The following is a 23,230-nucleotide window of genomic DNA, read 5'->3' as shown; positions in this document are numbered from 1 at the left end:
AAAAAATGCGCTCAGTCACAGACAGACACCAGCTTTTCTTCCATGTTCTTTCTGGAAGTTTCAGAGGCCCTGACCCACCCCGCCCCACCTAATTTAGAAGTGGCACACTGGTGGCTCCTGAGCTGAATATGGCCCCGGCTGGGTTTTATTTGGTCCAGTGGTTTTCTAAAAAGCAGGGCACTTTCTTTAGTCTAGAATCCCAGTGGATGTGGCAATCTCTCTGGGTGGGTCTTCCACAGGGCAACACTCTGCCATGCTGCCAACACTTTGGAGGAAGCATTTGCTTCCTTTTGCCCCCCCCCCCCCCGGGGGCGTCTGAGTTTGAGACTTCATTTTATAGACTCAGAGGATAAAGGATGGGGGAAGGGGTGGAATCCAAGCGGTTGCTGCTTCAGGAAGGGGTTGATCCAGGAGTCAGAGATCCAGGAGTTGACCCCAGCACTGCCCTAGGCTGACCGGCTCTGGGCCTCAGTTTCCCCATCTGTAAAATGGGGATGACAAAGGAACAGTTTTGGAAGGATTAAACGGTGCCACGCAGGTCAGGGCGGGAAGAAGGCACTCCGTGTCTGTTAACTGCTGCGGCGAAGGCTGCTCATACTGCTGGGTCGAGCTCTGCTCCATCACCTTCCCGCCCAGGGTTGGGGCGTGGCTCCTCACGCGCAGCGGGGCAACGATCCCTCACCGCCTCTGGAGAAAAGGGGGACTGGGGGACCCTAGAACTAGGATAGCACCTCCCTGGGCCGAGTTCATAGGACCCCTAGGTCGGGAGGGGGTGCCCTTGGCTGGATCAGGCGTCTTATAGGGGTCCCCCGGCGCGGCGCGGCCCGCAAACGCCACCCGCAAAAGTCTGGCCCTTCCCGGACTTCACTTGCGGCTCCAACGTCCCACACCGAGCGGGGGCGTGGCCCGGCGGCGGGCAGCCTCCCGATACGATTGGTCCTCCGGCCCGTCCTTCCCGAGCGCCCGCCCCCCTGAGTATAAAAGCCTCCCCGGGGCCTCCCCCGGACGGTTTCAGAGCTGCCCGTCGAACTGTGTTCGTGCCGCTGACCGCGGTAAGAGGAGGGGGCCTGATTGCGGTGGGGGGCGAGGTCCGCCGGGCCCCGGGGCGTCCCAGAGGAAGAAGACGGAGGGGAGACCCTTCCTTGGGGCTCTGCGGTCTGGGGAGGGGTCTCCAGCCTGGGTTAAGCTTTCCCGTCTCTTCCCCTAACGCCCCCTCAAAAACAAAACAAAACAAAAGAAACAAGACCTATTTCTGGAGCAGAGTCAAACTTCCAAACTTTCTCTTTTCAGTTTCTGAGACATTCGTTGGAGGCGGGGCGGGGGCGCGTGAAAGAGCCCCCCAAAAGTGGCAGTATGAAGAGGGGGGTAAAACCCCCTCCTAAAACACAGCCTCCCTGAAAAGTCGGCTTGCTTTGCTAACGCAGTTTGGAGGCGAGCCGCAGCCTATCCTGCAGAGGAAATCGTCCCTCCTGGGTCCTCCGGGCGCCCCTGCCCCCCAATCAGGGGGCTTTCTGCCTCGCAAGGACCCCTCCTCGGCAAATGGGTTTGCCGCCCGCGGGGCTTAGCTCCTCCCCCCGCCCGAGTTTCTGGTGGGCTCAGCTGACTCTGGGGAGGTCGCGGGCAGACCCCGCCCTCTTCCTTTAGGTGGGTGTGGCCAGAGGATTGCTCACGGTGGCTGGGAAGGCCTGCTGCCCCTTATCTGAGACCTTGGGACCTTGGTCAGGATTGCTGGAACTGCCGGGCCTGGGACCTTGGTCTCTGGGAACTTTGGAAGTTGGATCCCGGCTGCCGCTGGGCGCCTGCGTGACCGCAGCCGGTTCCAGCTAGCTCTCGCTGTGGCCGCTGGAGCCAAGTTCAGGCAGCTCGCAGACCCCAAGGACTTTAATGGGATGCTGACATCTGTAGTGGCGGCCCTTGGCTAAACCCGCTCTAGGAGGAATTGATGGGCCAAGGGGATGGGAGAATGGGCCTCCAAGATGCCCAGGGAGGGGTGAGGGGAATAACCGGACTCCTGAAGATAACCAGGGGCCAGTGTGCCGACTTGCTCCCCTTCCCAGCTTGGGGAACTCAGTACCAAGCAGAAGCTCATTCCTGGGTCGCTTCACCTGTGTGTGAAATGGTTCTGTTTATTGAACACCTACTATGTGCTAGGTACTGAGCTAAGGACAACGTGTCGCTCTGCCAGTCTGTAGGGACTCTGAGCTAGAAATACATATCCCCATTTTTACAGATGGGGCAAGCAAGGCTCTGAGTGGGTGCTGCTTTCCTGAGCTCCCGCTGGGTACTGAGTTGCAAAGCTGGGGTTAGAACCGGTTTGGACTCCAGCACTGGTGCTCTCAAAACCTCAGTTTGCTGGGCTTTGGGAGACAGGGCAACATGGCAGCCAGGAGGATGGGCCCCCTTCCTCTAGAAGGAAATGTTCAGACTCAAGGTCAGGGGTTCACAACAGGCTCATCCCAGAATTACCAGAGGAACCAGCCCTGAAGGCAGGTTCTACCTTTAGCTCTTTTGTGCAGGTGAGAGGGCTGAGGCCAGGGAAGGGGAGGTTCCTTGCTCAACAGGGTACACCACGGGCGGAGCTTGGACTCCTGCGGTCTGTAGTCTGATGAGGGTTTACCCGTGTCCTCCCACCTGTCCAGGAAAATGGGACACACCTGCGGTGTTTCCTTTAGTACCTTGCAAACGAGAGCATGAGCCTCTCCTGGGAGCCTCCCTTATCCTGCTCTCCCTCCTGAGTCTTGCCTGATAGGTCTGCCATAGGGTTTTCTTAAGCAGTTTGTGGGGTGTTTTGGTTTTAATGCTTAACCTTTTTTTTTTTTTTTGAACCGGTAATATTATCTGCCCGGCTCAAAAGTCAGAGGCTTTGTCCTGTGCACCTGATCTGCCCTGAAAGGTGGCCACTGTTAACAGTTTCCTATGTCTAAAGATCCTGGGCAAACAAAGCACACGTTTTCGCCCTGTGTGCGGTATTCGTGTCAGAGTATCCTGGTCCAGCCAGTGACGTGTAGGTCTCTACGCCGTGGCCACTGCACTGGGATGGATCCTTGTTTTCTCTAGGCCCTCCTTCGGGGGAACCAGGTTGTTTCCATGCTCGGGTTGTGGCCGACACAGGGGCCCACGCCTCTGCCCACATGACAGTACAGGTGTGGGATCATCCCCTCAAGGTTTCCAGGTCACAGGGACGATGGCTCTTGAGAGCAGGTAGCCACTGGCAAATGGCTGTCCGCAGAGGTGTTGGGCCACAGGTGTCTCCCCGAAGTACTGACCATGTGAAGCCCTTGGAGTTGACCCTGGAGGCGTGGCTCCGAAATCTGCTTCATCAGCAGCGCCTGAGTGCTGGTTAGGGCCCCAGACTCCCTGCCCCACCTGGCCCCGCATGGGGGCTCACAGGTGATCAAGAATGTTGGGGGGGCCGGCTCTGTGAAATAGGGGAGGGTCAGAGGGCAGCCGTGAACTTGCACTTCCTCTTGGAGGGAGGGACGGTACCCTCACAGCCCATCTGTGCACCCCAGGGCCTGCTTCACAGAACCATGTCTACCAACGGGACAGAAGCCACCGCCACCACCCAGGCGACAGGAGAAGAACCGGTCCAGCAGGTGAGGGAAGGCAGAGACCCGTGGGGTGAGGCTCCCCACACCAGGGTGGCGGGGAGCTGTTGGCAGCATGTGGGTGGGGGTGGGCGACAGATCTCTTTCTGCGGCTGAGGGCGAGCCATCACACAGACCCCGGACAGGTGGGGGCAGGGACAGAACGGGGAATCCCGAAGGCTCTGGGGGAGATCTGGGGTCCGCTCGGAAACCGCCGCCAGCCTCCCGCCCCCACTGCTGTCCTGTCCGCAGGTGCTTGGAGCGTCATCCTAGGAAATCAGCCCCCATTATCTGCCCCCTTCACAGCTTCCGAACAACTATGTATAATTCATAAATAATACTACGAACATGTCATTTGCATATGATAAATGACGTGACCTTGGGAAGGGTGCTGCCCCGGGGTTTTTCGTCAACTACCAAGTTCCACAGCCATCAGCACCAAACACTGTTAGGACATTCCTCCCTCCAAAGAGACCCCGCCCCGTCAGCACTCCCTCCTCCGTCCTCCTCCTCCCCAGCAACCGCGCATCGGCTGTCTGGCTCCGTGGGGTTGCCTGTTCTGGACATTTCGAATGGAATCCGGCCAGCTGAGACCCCTTTGTGCCTGGCTTCTCTCATTGAGCGTGTTTTGGGGGTTTATCTGCCTTGTAGCGGGTGTCAGTGCTTCATTCCTTTCTTAAAATTGTGGTAAAATAACACACAACCAAAAAAAACCTTACTTTTTTTTTTTTTGAAGATTTACTTATTTGACAGATCACAAGTAGGCAGAGAGGGAGGCAGAGAGGGGGGGGGAAGCAGGCTCCCTGCTGAGCAGAGAGCCCCACGCAAGGCTCAATCCCAGGACCCTGAGATCATGACCTGAGCCGAAGGCAGACACTTAACAACTGAGCCACGCAGGTGCCCCCAGGCTATCGATTTTTTTTTTTAAGACTTTATTTATTTATTTGACAGAGCTCACAAGTAGGCAGGCAGAGAGAGAGAGAGAGAAGCAGACTCCCTGCTGAGCAGAGAGCCCGATGAGGGGCTGGATCCCAGGACCCTGAGATCATGACCCAAGCAGAAGGCAGCGGCTTAACCCACTGAGCCACCCAGGTGCCCGAGGCTATGGATTTTTAAAAACATACTTAGAACCACCTGTTCTCTAATCCCCTCACCCAGTGATGGACATCTGGGCTGTCTCCACTTCTGGCCACTCAGAACGAGGCTGCGGGAACATTCATGTGCACCTTTTGTGTGGACATGTGTTTCCTGTCCCAGGTTAGATGCCTGAAAGTGGGCTTGCTGGAGGGGAGACTTCGGACTAACTCCTGTGAGGCCTCAGGGGCAAGGGGTAAAGGCCAGGTAGCTGGCCTGAGTCCATCTCAAGTTCGTGACTGTAGGTGACTTACTCTTTCCATGCCTCAGTTAACCCTTCCATAAAATGGGTGAACACTCCCTATCTCCAGGGGCTGCCGATTGAGTGAGGTCACACACAAGCTGTCCACACATCCCCTGTGCCAGCACCTTCCCACGAGTGATCTCTGCGATTCCTACTGGACAGGCATGATTCCCCATGTGATGGGTGGGGAAACTGAGCCTCAGAAGGGTTGTCTTGACTCTATTCCGCTCTTACAGTATCAATGAACAGGAGTGGCCGTGTAGTATTAAAGCTTTATTTGTAGAACCAGCCAGCAATGGAATATTAGCCCCATAAAGGAATAAAGCACTGACCTCTTCCACGATATGGAGGGACCCCCGGGGACACTGAGCTGAGGGAGAGCAGCCAGACCCAGAAGGACACATCCCACAGGACCCCACTCCCAGGAGGTCCCCAGAGGAGTCCTGTCCACACAGACAGGAGATAGTGGGAGCCAAGGCTGGTGCAGGGGTTGGAGAGTCTGTGCTTCATGGGGACAGAGTCTCAGTTTGGGGAGATGGAAAGTTCTGGAGACAAAGAGTGGGGGTGGCTCTAGGACAGCGTGAGTGTGCTTCATGCTGCTGAGCTCTGCACTGAAAATGGTTAAGACGGTAAGTTTTATATGTATTTTACCACAGTTAAAAAAAATTAAACACTGACAGGCGCTGGCCCGGGCATGGATCCCGAGCCCACGACGTTCAGGGAGAGAACCAGACACAGAAGGCCACACGGGGTGTGAGTCCGTGTGTGTGACACGCCCAGAACAGGCTCCTCCTTGGACAGGAAGGGGGCTGGGGGCGGGGAGAACAAGGAGAGACCATTTTCTTGGAGTGATGGCAAAGTTCTAGAGTTAGCCACAGCCATTGTACAACCTAATGAAAATACTAAAAACCTTGGAATCGTGCGTTATCAAATGGTGGCATTAATGATCTGTGAACTCGCTTCAGCTGTTAGGAAAAACCGGACAAGGATAAGAAGATCAGGTGTGGGCCCGTGGGCTGTAGCTTGCCGACCCGGGGAGACCCGGAGCCCCGTGAGAGCCCGGGCTCTTGGCTCCGCGCGGCACGCGATGGGGGTCAAGTACGCGCTCAGACAGAGGAGAGGCAAGGCTAGGGTAGAGGACGCGCCCATGGGGCAACCTCGAAGCAGTGGCTTGTGCAACCACCGGCGATGCAGGGCAAGCCTGAGCTGAGGCGTGGCCTGGCCGGGAGTGAAATCGACAGTGGCGCCCCACCCCCACCCCGCCCGGAGCCCCAGGCCCAGCCCGCTGAGCCGCTTGTCCCCACAGCCCAGCGTGGTGGACCGCGTGACCACCATGCCCCTCATCAGCTCCACCTGCAACATCGTGTCTGCCGCCTACACCTCCACCAAGGAGAGCCACCCCCACGTCAAGACTGTGTGTGACGCGGCCGAGAGGGGCGTGAAGACCCTCACTGCGGCGGCCGTCAGCGGGGCCCAGCCCATCCTCTCCAGGCTGGAGCCACAGAGTGAGTGACGCCCCAGGGAGCCTGGGTCCCACCTCCTTGGCTGTTTGGAGGGGGGTGGGGGGTGTCTGCCCCACCCCTGGCCCTGTTCCCCCAAAGCAGCACCCTCCGGCCTTCCGGGCCCCGACGGGTGCACACATGCAGTGACTGCTGATTCCTGTCCTGTCGCGTGTAGTCGCATCGGCCAGTGAATACGCCCACAGGGGTCTGGACAAGCTGGAGGAGAACCTGCCCATCCTGCAGCAGCACACGGAGAAGGTAACTGAGCTCCGCCATCAGGAGCCGGTGGGGGACGGAGGCTCCGCGGGGGTGGGGGGCCTCCTGGGCTCCTCCTCTCATAGATTAGACACATGTGACTGCTCCTCCCTGACCCTTCTTCAGTCTGTCCCCACCCCCACCTTGAATCTACTCCCCACTGGGCCGCTAGAGGAGTGATCGAAACCCCAGCCAGATCTCTTCAAAACCCCCGTGTGTCTGTCCCACTACCAACCCCACCAGCCTCTGCACTCTGTTCAGGAACATCCGTACCCAGGTAGACAGGACACACATCTAGAAACAGAGTGCCTGCCTTGTGGAACTTTGATTCAGGGGAGGCCTGGGGAAGCAAATACAGTAAATGCTTCTGCCCCAGTCCTACCCCAGGCCCTTTGCATGTGCACTTCCTCGTCATGAACCAGACTTTCAGGTCTCTGTTCAAATCCTACCTCTTCAGCGGGCTTCCCTTCTCTCTTAAAGAAGGTCCTTCTAGCTCAGCTCTGTTGAGAACTGTCTCCGATGTCTGTGTTCTTTCTCCGCACCGTCCAGTATGGAAACCGCCAGGTATATGTGGCTACGGAGCACTCAGAGTGTGGCTGGTGTCACTGAGGAATTCAGTTGGCAATTTTAAATAGCAGCCCGTGGCCTGTGGCCAGCATCTCTCTAGCATGCCATGGACAGCTTCCCTGAGCCGTGAGTCACATACCACACAATGAGCTCATTGAAAGTCTACAACTCAATGGTTCTAGTATATTCATGTTGTGTAACCATCACCACCCGTTTTAGAACATTTCGTCACCCCAAAAGAAACCCCATATCCCTTAGCTGTTAATCTTTTTCCTGCCAAATGCTCCTGGCAACCACCACCTCCTTCCCGTCCATGGAGGGGCCTGTTCTGGGCGGGTCACATGCGTGGACTCACAGCCCTCCCTGAGCATTGTGGGCTCGGGGTCCGTCTCCAGGGGGAGTGCCTGTCCACAGCCGAGTGACAGTCCTGTGCATGGGGGACACGTTGTGTGTATCTGTTCATCTGCTGATGGGCGTTTAGGTTGTCCCTACTTCGGGGCTGTTTGAATATCGCTGGACATTTGTGCACCAGTTACATGAATCCTCTTAGAACAGAAAAATTGTCTTTAATCGTCTCTAATTGCACAGCTCTGTGGCATGAAGCCCGCTCACACCGTCCAGCCACCCCCAGCCTCCGTCTCCAGAACTTTCCATCTCCCCACACGGAGACTCTGTCCCCATGAAGCACGGACTCCCCACCCTCAGCCCCAGCCCCGGCTCCCACCCTCTCCTCACTGTCTGCGTGGACGGGACTCCTCTGGGGACCTCCTGGGAGTGGGGTCCTGCGGGACGGGTCCTTCTGGGTCTGGCTCTGCTCTCTGAGCCCCATGTCCTTAGGGCCCCTCCACATGGTGGCAGGTGGCAGGGTCCCTTCCTTTCTGAGGCTGAACAATATTCCGGAGTGTGGATAGACCTTGTTTTTTTCCTCGCACCTGTCAGCGGATTGCTTCCACCCTGTGGGGCTTGTGAGTCGCGCTGAGAGGTGGGCTGAATGGGGGTGTCCCAGTTGTGTGGGCCTGTGGGGCTCCCCGCCACCCCAGGGCTTTTTAACTGCGTGTTTGTCCTCCCGAGTGGGGGAGGGCCAGGCTGCTTGGTGGCTCTGTCTGGGGCCCACCATCTAGCGTGGGGCACAGTAGATGCTTAATCTCCACGTTCGCCTCGTGGGACACATGGCCACGCTCTTCGTGTCCGGCTGTCTCCCACCAGAATTCAGTGGCGCCGCTGCCCTGATTCTCCCGGGCTCTGTCCCCAGGGCCCCACCACCCCGGATAGCGGGCGCCTCCTGTAGGCCGGAGACTGCCCTACACCACGTCCCCCAGAGGCCGACCCCACCTGCTCATGCAGGACTTGGTGCAGCGGGGACGGGGGTCTCCCCAGCAAAGGCCATGAAGAGGCTCGGTGGGCTTGGAAGGTGGAAACTGCCCAGTTCACAGAAGGCTAGAGAAGCTTCCCTGCAGAGCCAGCTCCTTGGAGCCGGGCGCTTGCGAGAATTTCTCATGTCCTGTTGTTGCCACCCCATGAGGCCAGCATTCCTTCCGTTTATAGAAGGGATGAGCTGGGGTGAAGCTCTCCAAGGTCGTCTGGCAGAGCTGCTCCTGGCTCAGAGGCGCCGTGCTCTCTGGACTCCTGTGATGTCACCTCCGCCCCAGGGTCACCCTAGGAGGAGGCAGTGCTTCCCGGTTCTGCCAGATGCGTGGTGTGGTCAGCTGGGGGACAGCCCCAGTGGCCACCTTTTCCCACCCCGAGGAAACGAATTCCCGTGGACACGGGAGGTCTAGGTGTTCCGAGGGGTGCCAGCTGCCCCCCGAGAAGGGTGGGAATGGGGGTGGTGGTGTGGTTTTGGGCTTTGCGGAGAGCTGTCCGCCTGGCGGTCTGCTCAGAGGCTTAAGACTGGAGCCTCACGTGCGGGTCCGCGAACACCCACTGTGTGCGGCAGCCTCTTCCGCGATCCCAGGGCCATTCTTGGACGGCAGGTCCGGCCCTGCACCTGCTGTGCTAAATACAGTTTTCGTCACACGTGGACACACCCACGCGTTTCGTCGTCGAGAGCGGCTTTTACTGTACAAGGGGCAGAGTTAAGTCATTGACATGGAGGTGGCCAGCCTGCCCAGCTAAACTCTTTCCTACGTGGCCCATCTCCAGAGAAAGTTACCAACCCTGTGACTACGCTGCTGCTAACCCAGGTCAGGGGCTATGGAGTCAAAGTACCAGGTTAACATCCAGGTTCTGCCTTTGGGCCCAGACACCCCTTGCCAAGACAGCTGCTTACCCCCCCAGCCTCAGTTTCTTGTCCGAGGAATGGGTATGCGCCTTCCTCTTAGGGCTTTATAGGGCAGAAGCGGGTCCATCCTCTGAAGGCTCAGAGCAGTGCCCGTCTCCTATGGAGTGTTGGTTTTTACCGTTTTAGCACAAGCTTCAGGAATAAATCCACAAGCGCGGTGACCTTTTGGGGCATAGAGCCCCATTTGCCGTGTGGAGTTGAAGGTGGTTACTGTGTTCTGCTGGGAGTTCATGGAGCCAAATTTTAGACACCTGCTTGCATCCTCTGTGTCGCTTTGCTTTTGCTCGGGGCGCCTCTGCCCGGGGTGTTCTCTGGGGGGCAGAGCAGCATCCCTGCCCTGTCCCCTCAACGGCAGGGGCTCCCCGCCCACCTCTTCGCCCCCATGTGACAACCAGACGTGTCCCCAGACACTGCCCAGCATCCCCTTGGGGGCAGAATCACCCTAGATGAGAGCCACTGTCCTAAGGGAGTTGGCCCCCAGATGGTCCCTCCCACCAGGATTATGGTTCTCCGCGCGGGACGGGGCGGTCACCTCCGGTTCTCCGCGTGGGACGGGGCGGTCACCTCCAGGGCTGTCTTAGTCTCTTCTGCCCCACGATGGAGCCCTTGAGCCAAGCACTGATCTAACCCATCGTGCCCGTCTCCTGAGCCGCTGACCCAGGAACTTCCTGTTCCCCCGTCCCAGAGGCCAGAAGTTCCAGAAGGGAAGCTGCTTCCTCTGGAGGCCCCTGCTTCACTCCCAGACTCTGGCCTTGCCTGGCCTCCCCTCTGTGTCCTCGTGTCTCTCTGAAGACCTTCTCTTCAGATAATCACATTCTGTGGTCCTGGGGATCAGGGTCCAATGCACAGTCCCCTGGAACACTGTGGGTAAAGAAATGGAAGCACAGAGAGGTAGAGTGAGTTGCCTGAGGCCACACAGCCAGGACCTAGCAAACCAGGATTCACCCCAGGCTCCAGAGCTCAACGTCTTCACTGCTGGGTAGCATGTTGACCCTTGGGAGTCACCCAGAAACTGGAACTCCTCCTTTTGGGGTCCTTGGAGGCTGGGGTGCAGGGGTGGGGGTCCTCAGAGAGGACAGAGATGCTGACGCTGCCTCTGTTGTAGGTTCTAGCCGACACCAAGGAGCTCGTCTCATCTAAGGTGTCGGGGGCCCGAGAAGCCGTGTCCAGCGCCAAGGACACAGTGGCCACGCGAGTGACGGGGGCGGTTGACGTGACCCGGGGTGCTGTGCAGACTGGTGTGGATGCGACCAAGTCCGCGGTGACCAGCGGCGTCCAGTCGGTCATGGGCTCCCGTGTGGGCCAGATGGTGCTGAGCGGGGTGGACACGGTGCTGGGCAAGTCGGAGGAGTGGGTGGACAACCACCTGCCCATGACGGATGCTGAGCTGGGTGAGTGCAGCCCTTGTGCCCGGACGCCTCCGCCCCTGCCAGACCTCCCCCCACACACACACCCAGCTGGGGTCTGTCCCTCTGTGCCATCTCAACCCTGCCACCTCTCCCTCAGATTTGCTGTAGCCCCTTGTCAGTGCCCCCTGGACCAGTGAGTGCAGTGGCCTCCTCCCTGGCCCCCAATGTCTGTTCTCCTTGAAGCAACCACTAGAGGGCCCCTGTGAGCACCAGAGCCTGGTTCTGTCCTCCTGCCCACAGCCCTTGGGGTCTCCCACCTCCTGTTGGGTAGAAACCCAAGTCCTCCCCACGAACCCCCCCATGAACTTATCTACCTCCCCTCCTTCATTCTGCTCCAGCCACACTGACTCGTTGCTGATCCTGACCATGCTCCCACCCCAGGGCCTTTGCACCAGCTGCTCCCCTCCACTGGGAGCATTCTTCCCCTAGACACCCTTCCACCTCCAGCTCTGCTCAGATGCCACCTCCCCAGTGAAGCTCAGATCGCCCCTTCCCTTGTCCAGACTGTGTCTTGAGGCCTGCCCCCGTCCCCTCCTGGCTGGGCTCTGTTTTTTCTCTCCAGCACTTGTCATCAGCCCCACAAAGCAGCTGCACACTGTCTTGGTCGCTGCGGTGTGCCACGTCTAGAATGGGGCCTGGCACTCAGCAGGCATTCAGACTCTTCTCTGTCACTCCCCCCCCCACCCCTGCCCCAGGCATGCATTTGTCCATTCGGATGTTCCTTGAATATCGGCTGTGTGGCCAAGTCCTGGGGACACCACAGTGGACAGAATTCTGCCCTCGGGGAACTCACAGTATAAAATACAAGGAAAGCTGGTTAAAGGAGAGATTTCGAGGGGAGAGGATTGGGTAGATGTTTCTGAGGAGGTGACACGACCCCGAATGCAGCAAGCGAACGAGCTAGGTAGCTACGTGGATGTCAGGTTGGAGAGGAGTGGCAATACCAAGGTCCTGGGGCAGGACCTGCTTGGTGGGTTAGAGGAATAGCAAGGCAGAGTGGGCAGTGGGAGTTGGGAAGGGGGACAGGGCAGGTCGTGCACGGCCTAGGGAATCCAGGGGAGGACTTGGTTTTACCCCAGGGAGGTGGGAGTCCTGGAGGGTGGGCAGAAGCCCCAGGACCTGACTTGTGTGCGCATGGGTGCCCTCTGGTGGCCTCTGAGGGGAGGGCAGACTGGGGTTTGAGGGCAGGACTGGGACCAGCGCTGGGCTCCTGCTGGTGTGGTGGGGACTGGTCCAGGTGGAGGCAGGAATAGATAGACAAACCGGGGATGAAACTGTTGAGACAAAGCAGTGTCCTGTGTGGCCCACCATTGGCTCTCGTAACCGTGGCTCTTGGGACTTTGGCCACGCCGCGGTGCAGACTCTGGTGCCCACAGCCGTGAGGGCCCGAGGGGCTGCGTGTGAACTAGACGCCACACTCCATCCGACTTTGGCCAGAGTTGGTTGGTTTGGATAAGGAGCCAGACATTTGGAACAATTGGAAGGAGCTGCAGGACAGATCAGATTGTGGGATTCCTGAGGGCAGCACCGTGGGCATTCGGAGCTGGGTCATTCTTTGTCGGGGTGTCCTGGGTGCTGGGTGGGGGTGGGGCAGCGTCCCTGGCCCCACCCCCTCGATTCCCGGAGCACCCCCAGGGCGACCAGGACAGGTGTCCCCAGACACCGCCCTGCAATCCCTCCCGGGTGAAATGCCCTGCTTCCCTGGAACTTTGCGCAGAGGGAATCGTGTGGTTCCGTGGTGGGTGAGCACCTCCGCCTCGGTCTCAACTTCCTCGTTGGACTGGGATTGGGATAACAAGATGTCGCTCCTCTGAGTGCCCCTTCTTTCTCCGGTAGCTGGAAAATTGTCTTGGAGGGAGTTGTCTGGGGCAGCTTGGATGAGCCCAGGTGCAAGTTGTGGAGGAAAAGCAGGGCAGGTGGCTGGCTTCCCCGCTTTATTTTGTTATTTATTTATTTGAAGATTTTTGTTTATTTATTTGATAGAGAGCGAGAGAGGGAACACAAGCAGGGGGAGAGGGAGAAGGGAGCCAGAGGCAGGCACTTAAGGACTGAGCCCCCAGGTGCCCCTCCCTGTCTGTTTATTTTGGCATCACGGGCTGGTTTGCCAGCCTCGCCCACTGTCAGTAGTGGGTGTTTAGGTTATGGGTGTGGGTGCAAAGATTCACAGGACATATTCCAATCCTACACACACACTTTATTGACCTTTCTCTTGTCCCACTACTTTTGGCTGCTCAGAGACCCCCGTCGAGTTGGCTCTGAGTGTCCATGATTCTCCCTGGGAATCTTCCAGGGAACGGGGTGGTCCTTTGCTCTCCGGAGAAACTTGATGTCTCAGGTGGGCTGGGGATTTAAAGCCCTGAGACATGTGGCTTGAGCATGGCATGTCACTTGTCCTTTGAAGGTCCAGAACCCAACCCCAAGCCTCTCAAAGGAAGGGCGCTGCTGGCCCGAGGTCGGTGCTGAAGCCAGGCAGAACCAGCTGTGGGTCTCTGCCCCTGAAGGCAGGGGGAGAAGGCAGGGTCTGCTTGGAGGAAGATCCTGTGCCAGGCTGGGGGGGCCACTGCAGAGAACAGATCCTTCTGACCAGCCCTGCTTTTGTGTTGGTTCCTTGTTTCCGTGGGGTGAGGGTGAAACCATTGTACGTAGGGGTGCTTGTGGTTTTGGGGGGTGACGGGTGTCTTGGGGGGGAACATATGAGCTTCATTCTTTTTAAATGTCATCGTGAAATGATTCTTCCATGGCATCCTCTTCCCCAGCCTACTGACTGGTCAGACTACCTCCAGGCCGCATCTGACCTACCACTTGCATTTGTAAATAAAGTTTTATTGGCACACGGCCACACGCATTTACATGCATGTGGTCTGTGAGTGTTTTCGCATTAAGGTGCGGTATAACTGCCTGCAAAGACCAAAACACAGACTGTCTGGCTGCATACAGAAAAAGTTCAGTGATCCCTGGGTTATGTTCTGGAAGTATGTTCTTCTGGAATTTGTAATGTTCATAGAAACAACTGAAATCCCCGGATTGAAGGCTTACCTTGATTGAGCAACAGGTCAGTGACTGCCTGTGGGATTTTGTTCTTCCCATCTTTTGTTTCTGGAACAGTGGCTGGCCAAAAGAGATGCAGAGCTAGAACTAGGTGGCTACGTGGAGAGCTTACTTCCCAGAGAGCCAGACTCTTCCTGGCCTGACTGGGGGCACATCTGTGGTGCCCTGGCCCCATGTTCCTTAGTATGTATTTGATACACTTTTCAAAATCAGCATTTTCAGATTCTTTTTTTTTTTTTTAAGATTTTATTTATTTATTTGACAGAGAGAGATCACAAGTAGGCAGAGAGGCAGGCAGAGAGAGAGAGGAGGAAGCAGGCTCCCTGCCGAGCAGAGAGCCAGATGCGGGACTCGATCCCAGGACCGGGGAGATCATGACCTGAGTTGAAGGCAGCGGCTTAACCCACTGAGCCACCCAGGCGCCCTTCAGATTCTTTTAGAAAGAAACTTTAGCACTTACAGAAAACGGGACCCCATACCATCTGCTATAAATTGGTCACACAAACACCTAATGTTCATTTGGGTTCCTTTTTTCAGTATGAGGTCCAGATGTCACAATTCAGACAGCTCTGACTCTGGTGGTCGTAGGGAAGGGGGAACTGAAGCTTATTGGCAAAATCACTTTGGTGTAGAGCAGGGAGTGGCAGATGTTTTCTTAACCAGATGGTAAATATTTTTGGCTTTTGGGGATAGTTAGTCTGCTGCAACTAGTTAAGTCTGCTGTAAACACAGAAGCACAGAGGAGAGGTAAATGAATGGGTGTGATTGTGTGCCAATAAAACTTTATTTATAGAGACAGGTGACATTCGGCCTGGGGGCCGCAGTCTGCAGACCCCTGCTCTAGGGCATTAGTCAGGAGGTCTGGAGTCAAATCCTTATCTGGTTATTTACAGAAGTCAAGCTCGTACCTACTCTGTTAAAGTTTGAAAGGAGCAGACCCGCTAGGATAAAATCAGGACGCGCAGTTTCCATCCTGCCCTGTTGCAATAACACGGGCTCTCTCTGGACTAGATAGTCCTTCCTTTACCTGCTGTTAAGACAGTTCTCATGTGGCTCAGACCTACCGCTGGCAAGTATTGGGGTTAAGAACCTGGTGTCAGGGGTGCCTGGGTGGCTCAGTGGGTTAAGCCGCTGCCTTCGGCTCAGGTCATGATCTCAGGGTCCTGGGATCGAGTCCCGCATCGGGCTCTCTGCTCAGCGGGGAGCCTGCTTCCTCCTCTCTCTCTGCCTGCCTCTCTGCCTACTTGTGTTCTCTGTCAAATAAATAAATAAATAAATAAATCTTTAAAAAAAAAAAAGAACCTGGTGTCAGGAGGCCTGGCTTCAAATCCTGACTTGCCACTGCCTGGCTGCGGGACCTCGGGAAGTCACTTCCCCTGCAAGTCCCTGTTTCCTCCTCTGTAAAAACGGGGTAACAGTGCCTCCCTTATGGAGTTGTTGTTCAAAGAGAAGAGTGGAGGAAGCACCTAGAACCTTGTGAAAGGTCGGCCATGTAATAGGTGCGGGGTGCTAATACAGGACTGGCCAGCTTTTTTCTGCAAAGGAGCAGATTGTGAATATTTCAGTGTCCACAGGCCAAGAGGCCACTAACTCCACCACTGTAGTTTGAAAGCGGGTGTAGATGTATATAACTGATCTGCAGGGCTGTGCTCCAGCGTGGTGCAAAACCAGAGGCTGAGCGGATGTGCCCGAGGGCCTTGGTTTGCAGACTCACACGCTTAATCCTGGCCACATCGGTTCCCAGCATACCCATCTCGCAGATGGGGAAAACTAAGGCCGGGGACTCTGGTGCAAGGCTTCCCAGCTTGCGAGCGGCAGCCCTTGGACGGAGAACCCTCAGCAGCCTGTGGGCAAGCCTGCGCGGGCCACGAACCCATCTGTGCACCCCGCCTCAGCGCCCCCACCGCGAGCCAGAGCTGCGCGGGCTGTCGCCACCGCCTCCCGGCCTTGACGTGACCTCTCGTGCTTCCTCCCCGCAGCCCGCCTCGCCACGTCCCTGGAGGGCTTCGACATCGCGTCGGTGCAGCAGCAGCGGCAGGAGCAGAGCTACTTCGTGCGCCTGGGCTCCCTGTCGGAGCGGCTGCGCCAGCGGGCCTACGCGCACTCGCTGGGCAAACTGCAGCTCACGCGCCAGCGCGCGCAGGAGGCACTGGTGCAGCTGGCGCAGGCGCTCAGCCTGGTGAGCCCCCCCACCCCACCCCTGTGCATCTCCCGCACACCTGGACCGGTTGGAGGGGGGCGGGGCGATAGGGACTGTCTGCCAGCTTGGGGGTGGGGCTGGGGGTGGTGGTGTGTGTCAGGGCTCCAGCATAGGAATTGGGGGGATGCAGTTCAGCCCACGACTGCGGGACTGGCCGGCGGAGGCCCTCCCAGCTGTGGTCCGAGGAACCAGCGGGCGGCAAGAGCATGAACCCCTGAGCGTGAGATGCGTTTTGGTGGCAGTTCCGTTTAAAGCCCCCAAATCGCCCGTTTCTAAGCGTAGGGTTTGGGGAGTTTTACAAGTAGAAACAGACACGTAACCAGCACCGCAGTCCAGATGTGGGATGGATGCCATCACCCGGGAAGGTCCTCTCCGCTGTCACATCCTGCCCCCGCCCAGAGCTCTGTCCCTTCTGGAAAGAGCTGAGTTCCTGCCGCCTGCCTCTTGGCTTAGCCGCCTCCGCTCAGCGCTCACCCCTCTGTCAGTTTCTGATTGGGGTAAACCACACACAGCGTTAAAGGTGCCATCCTAAGCATTTCCAGTGCACAGCTCAGTGGGGCATGAAGCACACTCACACTAATGCAACCATCCTCACCCTCCGTTTCCAGAACATTCCATCTCCCCACACGGAGACTCTGTCCCCACGAAGCACAGACTCCCCAGCCCCGGCTCCCACCCTTTTCTCTCTGTGCAGACGGGATTCTTCTGGGGACCTCCTGGGAGTGGGGTCCTGCGGGATGGGTCCTTCTAGGTCTTTCGGCTCTTACTGAGCCCCATGTCCTCTGGGTCTCTCCACATCGTGGTGGCAGGGGTGAGGGTCCCTTCTTTTTTAGGGCTGAAGAACATTGCACTGGAGCACTTTAAGGTCCTGCCTGTGTTCTTCCTGCTGACATTCTGTTGGCCAGAGTCAGTCCTGTGGCCCCGGCCGAGGCGTAAGGATTCCGTCAGGTTCTCCTTGTGCCAGACAGACTGGTAGGAGCTACAGAGCATTTTGGCCACTTCTTGCACGCACGATGGTGATGAAACCGTAGCGGTGCAAAGCCTCTGTGAGAACACTATCCCGCCCGCCTTCCTCGCCTTCGCAGATCAGCTCATTTTGGATAGGAGGAGGGCGCTGTGGCTGTTCCCGGGATGTGCACGGGGCTCTGCCGGCCCTGGTCAGGTGCTGGAGGCAGTCGCTCTCCTGTGTCCGGCTCTCACTCTCTCTCTCTCCTTGTTCTCCTGTCCCAGATGGAAAACGTCAAGCAAGGAGTCGATCAGAAGCTGGTGGAGGGCCAGGAGAAACTACACCAGATGTGGCTCAACTGGAACCAGAAGGAGCTCCAGGGCACGGAGGCGAACCCGGCCAAACTAGAGGTACCAGCCTGGGGGACACATGGGATGCTTAGGGCACTGACTTCCCTCTCCATGCCCCTGCTGGATGGACTTACCTGCGTGGAATACTTTCCGTATCCTCTCCTCCCATTCACTGCCTTCAGGACACACCAGCACCTTCTCCAGGAAGCCTACCTAGATTTCCTCTCTTGGGTGTGGGTGTTGGTTTTGAACTGTGATACACTTGATAGTGATGTCTCTCAACCTGCCAAAATTCTAAGCCACATCTCTTTCACCTTCTCCCTTATTCCGGTGTCACTGAGCCCTCCCTACTCCCCTGCCTGGCTCCTTGTGACGACTTCTCACTAATGTCCTGTGGTCCGTCCCATCCGTCCCAGGTGTTGGCCTCTCCTGCCGCGCCCTTTCACCGCCTCTGCCGTCACTCGTGGACACTTCCCTTGAGTCAACACCTTACGTGACTCTCGCGCCCCATTATGAACGTCCCTCGGTCTCCGGGTTTATGGGGGTGGGGGAGGGGGGGAGGAGCCACCTGCTCCGTGGGGTTGAGGTTTCTTTGGGGGGAGTGATGGAATGTTCTGGAGGTGGAGGTGGTGGTTTGCACAACCTTGCGAATATACGAGAAAATTACGGAATTGCACACTTGAAAGGGCGAATTCTCTGATCTGTGTTAACACTACTGTGTAAAAAAGTTGAGTTCCTCTGTCCCGTACACACAGCGTTACACATCGATGTCCCAACAGGTAGCACGAATATCGGTGCACACGGTTAGCCTTCAGACCCAAACCACCCAAAACCGTCTCCCTTTCCCCCACTGCTGTGGGCAGCCCCAGGAGCTGTGGATGTTGACTCTGGTCGGCTCCTCCCCGCCACGTTCAAGTCCAGAGCACTCTGTCACAGGTGTGGGCAAAGTCCTGCCGCCCAGCCTGCCCTCTTCCCTGAGTGGGGGAGGGAGGTTAAGGTCCCGATTTGCACATGGACACTGCGGTCCTTCGCAGCACGTACGACTTCTGCCTAGAAGGTTCTCCCAGACCTCTTTTTTAAAAACAACAGAAAAACTTTAAAAGTGGAGATAAAAAGTGCAGTGTCTTATACTTAAGAAAAAAAGTTTTACAGAGATACAATTCACAGACTCGAAAGCCCCCCATCTGTACAATTCAGTGGTTTTTAGTGTATTTGCAGGGTTGTGAGACCGTCCCTGTGACCCGTTTGGAACATTCCCGCCAACCCGAAAGGAGATCTTGCCCCCCTCAGTAGTCACTTTCCCCTCCCCGGCCCCTGGCCCCATGAGCCCCCTTCCTGTCCGTGGAGAGCCTGCTCTGGGCTTGTCACACCAGTGGACTCACTCCTGTGTCTGTGTCTGGTTCTCTCCCTGCGCGTCGTGGGCTCAGGGTCCGTCCCCAGGGCCGCATATGTGGGCGCCTCGCTTGTGCCCGCAGCTGTGGGACGCACCCGTGCGTGGGTGGGTCATGTGTTTTTACCCGTTTACCAGATGATGGACGTACGGGTGGTCTCCACTTTGCCTCCTGTGGACAGTGCCTCATGAACCAGTCTTGTACAGACGTGTGTTTCTGATTTTCTTGGGTGGGGGGATTCCTAGGAGGGGAGTTGCTGGACTATTGGCAACTCGGAGGTTGGACAGTTGCAAGGACCACCAGGCTGTCTTCCAAAGTGACCGCACCACCAGCCACGTCCAGGGCCCCCGGGTCCTCCCCGTCTTCGCCAACACCTATCACTTCTAGATCCCGCTCGTCCTCGTGGGCGCGAGGTGACGCCTCCTGGCGGGCCTGCCCCCGTTTCCCCGACGGCTGGCGGAGTTGAACCTGCCTGTGGAAAGATGCCTCCGCCTCTTTCCCACTTTGGTACCTCGGTCGCGTGGTTCCAGACTCAGAAGAGCTGGTGTCCCGGACCACCGCAGGGAAGGGCTCCTGGGAGGTCGGCGGGAGAAGCCTCTCCCGGTGCCGGCTTGGGCTCCAGCTGCCCGCAGCGTGCTCGGTCCTGATCGCCGCCCCTTCTCAGCAGGTGGAGACCCGGACGCTCACCATGTTCCGCGACGTCACACAGCAGCTGCAGAGCACCTGCGCCTCGCTGGGCTCCAGCATCCAGGGGCTGCCCAGCCACGTGAAGGACCAGGTGCAGCAGGCCCGGTGCCACGTGGAGGACCTCCAGGCCACCTTCGCGGGCATCCATTCCTTCCAGGACCTTTCCGGCGCGATCCTGACGCAGAGCCGGGAGCAGGTGGCCAAGGCCCGAGAAGCCCTTGACCACATGGTTGAGTACGTGGCTCAGAACACGCCCATCACGTGGCTGGTGGGACCCTTCGCCCCGGGCATCGTTGAGAAACCCCCGGAAGAGAAGAAGTAGGACGGGCAGGAGGAGGCGGAGGGACTTAGTCTCCCTCGGAGGGGCCGGCCCGAGCCCTGCGCCCGCGCCCTGCGCCGGCGCCCGCCCCCTCCCCCCCCAGCCCATCTCAGCTGCCACCTGGGAAGCGGGAAACTGACCCGTCCTTCCTCCCCCTCCCTGCACTCAGAGGCAGCACGGCCTGAGCCTCACCTCCTCGGTCATCGGGGAAGTTTCCAGAAAAAAAAAAAAAATGCTTTTTAGGAGGTCCTCCGTCTCCCTGGTTTCTTTTTTCTTAAAAAACCGGGGACAGATTTCTTCTACCCCAGCCTCCTTTCTGAATCACACCCCTGGATAGCAGCCTTTAACTAACAGGCTCGGGACTTCTGGCCTCCGAAGTGGGGCATGGGATGGAGGCAGAGCCGCTGTGGCCCGTCCTAGAGCAGATGGGGGCTGAGGTCGGCCTGACTGGCCGTGGGAGCCGGAGGCTTCAGCATTGCCTTAATAAATTTTACCTGCAGCTAAGTGTGGGCCGTGTGCACGTGTGTGTGTGTGCGCGCGTGCTGACTCACACGTGTTCCCCAAGAGCTGGGCAGTGCAGGGGTCTCTGTATGGCCTTCTTGGCCCCTCGCCTGCTCTGCTCACAAGCGTGTGAACTGGCCCGGGCCAGATCCGGGGCGGGGCTCCAGGGTTCATCTTCCCCACCCTGAGCGTTGCCCCCTGTGCCATGTCCTGGGGCATCTGGCAGAAGCAGAAGGCCGGCTGCTTTTCCTAGACCTTCCTAGGTGATGGGGGCAAGGGGGTGTGGCAAGTGGCCCCCCAAAGATGGCCACGTCCTGATGCCCAGGATCTGTTGACTATGGTCCCTCAGGTGGCGGTGGGGACTGTGGAGGTGGGGGCAGGATGGTCCTGATAATTGGGTGGGGGCCCTCCGGTCATCATGAGGTTCCTTATGAGCGGGAGGCTGGAGGGTGGGTCGGAGAGGGTGAGGACAAGGCAGAGGTCAGGATTTGAGATGGGCGGGTGTTCTCTCCACCCTGAAGATGGGGGAAGGATCTCGGGCCTGGAGAAGTGGGAGAAGTCAGGGAAACGGGATCCCCCCCACCCTGAGCATCTAGAAGGATCCAGTCCTGCCAACACCTTGGTCTTAGCCCCGTAAGGCTCATTTCAGACTTCTGACCTCCAGAACTGGGCGGGGACAGATGTGTGGTGTTCCCAGCCTCTGAGCCGGCCTGCCTTGTTGGAGCCGCCCCTGGAGACTCGTCCTGGACCAGGGAACTCCTGGTTGCCCCCGGACAGACCCCAGCTCGGAGATTTCCGGAAGTTCCGTCCCCTTCTGTGCCTGGCCGTGTGCCCACTGCCGTGCTCACATCTCCTTAGAAAACGCTGCAACCGAATCCTTCTGTCGTGCCCACTCTGGCCAACGGCTGTTCCACGTGTGTCACACACCAACCCTCTTAATCACCTCCGCTCTGTGGGTTAGGTGTCACAGCTTTACGGGCGAAGGGCCAGGAGCACACTGCCGGGCTGGGGCTCGCCTCTCTCGGTGTGGCCCTGACGGCAGAGTCCTGCTCCTGTCCCTTGCATGCTTGCGAGGACGGACATCCTGTGCTCTAGCTTGGGATGGGGCATGGGTGTACCAGCCCGCTCCCTGGTCCCCTTGCGAGTGACCCTCTAGCCTTCAGGGTGATCACCCGAGGCCAGCTTCTCCCAGACCTGGAGCAAAGATTGCGGAGGACGGCGCGTTTGAATAACCTGGTACTTAGGTTTTCTTTGGGTCTCCCCAACAGCACCGGTGACATTGGGGCTGAGGGGCCACCCTGGGCACCTTGCCCCACACTTGATGTCAAGGGCACTGCCCCTTCCTCAAGTGGTGACCACCACGGGTGTCCTCAGACGCGGGCGCCTGGGGAGAACCACCAAGTCATCTGGCTTCGCCAACACTTCTTTTTTTGTCTTTTTTGCTTTAATGAGTCCCCGAGATTCCCCATACAGGCCCCCTAATCTGTCAGGGAGCAAATCTCTTTCCGCATCTAACAGCGCCAAGTCAGCATTGGGTGTGGCTGGGAGCCTGGCACTGCTCTGAGCCCCCAGGCGCAGCCCCTGGCCGATGTCCCAGCACTGAGCTTCCCATGTTGTGGATGGGAAAACTGAGGCAGGTAGTAGTCCAATCATTTCCTTGAAGTCTCCCGGTCAGTAAGGGTCTGGCAGGCGGGTCTGAGCCCTTGTCTTCCTGTGTGCATCCCCGACTTGCCCGAGGATATCAGCAGATGGGCTGCCCCCCAACCCAGTCCTCCGTGGCTCCCTCCGCAAATGAGGTGTACTGGTTAGCTCTTGCTTTGTGACAAGTCAGCACTAACTTCGTGGCTTTAAAAATGTTCTCTCCCATTCTCTCACAAAGTCATCGTGATGTCGTTATGGGACCGTTGCTTGTCATGGGTGGCATCTGTTATGTCGGTTCCCGTTCCAACGGATGAGAGACTGCAGGCTTTTCTTTATGTTAAAAAAAACAAAAAAGTAATGTTGATAGTCCTGGAATAAAATAAAGGGGGAGGTAGGAGGTGGGAGGGTCTTGTCTTTTGCAAACTCTAGGCTCTTGGTGTGTCAAATGTGGGGGACGTGAGTGGCCAGGCTGCCAGTGGGGAGGGCGGTGGGAGGGGTGGCAGGTACAGGGGAAGGCAAGACAGGTCTCCTGTACACTTGATCTTGACCTTGGCTTTTTCCTGGAGGTTGGGGATTCTCTGAGCAGCTTTGCGCTCTCCTTGGTCTCCCCCGTTAGGAACTGGACCCTCTGGGGTCTTAAATGCTCCTCTCGCCTGCTTAGCTCACTCCAGCAACTTGTCCGGAAAACACATATGAGAAGATCCCGGCCTGGCTTGGGGAGATCCTAGAGAGCAGCGTATAATGACGTAGGTTCTGTAAATTTCAGCTCTGCCCCTTTCCATGGGACTTGACCTGGTCACCTCTCTGAGCCTCAGCACCGTGGCTCCTCCACGGTGCCTGGGTGGCTCAGTTGGTTAAGCATCTGCCTTCTGCTCGGGTCATGATCCCAGAGTCCCCGGGATGGAGTCCTGCGTCAGGCTCACTGCCTGATCGCTTCTCCCTCTGCCCCTCACCCCACTCTCCTGCTCACACATTCACTCTTAAATAAATAAAATCTTAAAAAAAAAAAAAAAAAAGCCTCTGCCTGGTGGATAGAAGGGGCTTGGCACAGTCCCTTTGTCACCCGAGACCCCCCATGCTCACTGTTCTTAATGCCTCATGTGTGTTTGGACATACATACAGTAGATGGTCAAAAGAGTTGGCTGTTTCTGCTTTTCCTGGATCTGAA

At 57.6% G+C, this 23,230-nt stretch overlaps 1 protein-coding gene across 2 annotated transcripts; it reads left to right on the top strand.

Moving 5' to 3' along the window:
- Positions 1–860: 860 nt before the first annotated feature.
- PLIN3 (perilipin 3) lies at positions 861–22,409 on the top strand. 2 transcript variants are annotated; one of them, XM_032307059.1, is made up of 8 exons: positions 861–1,052; positions 3,513–3,596; positions 6,272–6,470; positions 6,643–6,725; positions 10,676–10,961; positions 16,007–16,206; positions 17,458–17,583; positions 19,582–22,409. In XM_032307059.1, the coding sequence occupies exons 2-8, from the start codon at positions 3,531–3,533 to the stop codon at positions 19,921–19,923; spliced, it is 1,302 nt and encodes a 433-aa protein (XP_032162950.1). In that variant the 5' UTR covers positions 861–1,052; positions 3,513–3,530; the 3' UTR covers positions 19,924–22,409. The 2 variants fall into 2 exon arrangements, with proteins under 2 accessions (XP_032162950.1, XP_032162943.1); XM_032307052.1 differs by having other exon boundaries at positions 868–1,052; positions 19,579–22,409.
- The last annotated feature ends 821 nt before the right edge of the window (positions 22,410–23,230 follow it).

This window comes from Mustela erminea, chromosome 1 (assembly GCF_009829155.1).
Source record: "Mustela erminea isolate mMusErm1 chromosome 1, mMusErm1.Pri, whole genome shotgun sequence".
Taxonomy (NCBI): Eukaryota; Metazoa; Chordata; class Mammalia; order Carnivora; family Mustelidae; genus Mustela; species Mustela erminea.
The sequence above is the reverse complement of the archived record's forward strand: the minus strand, read 5'-3'. Positions and strand labels throughout refer to the sequence as shown.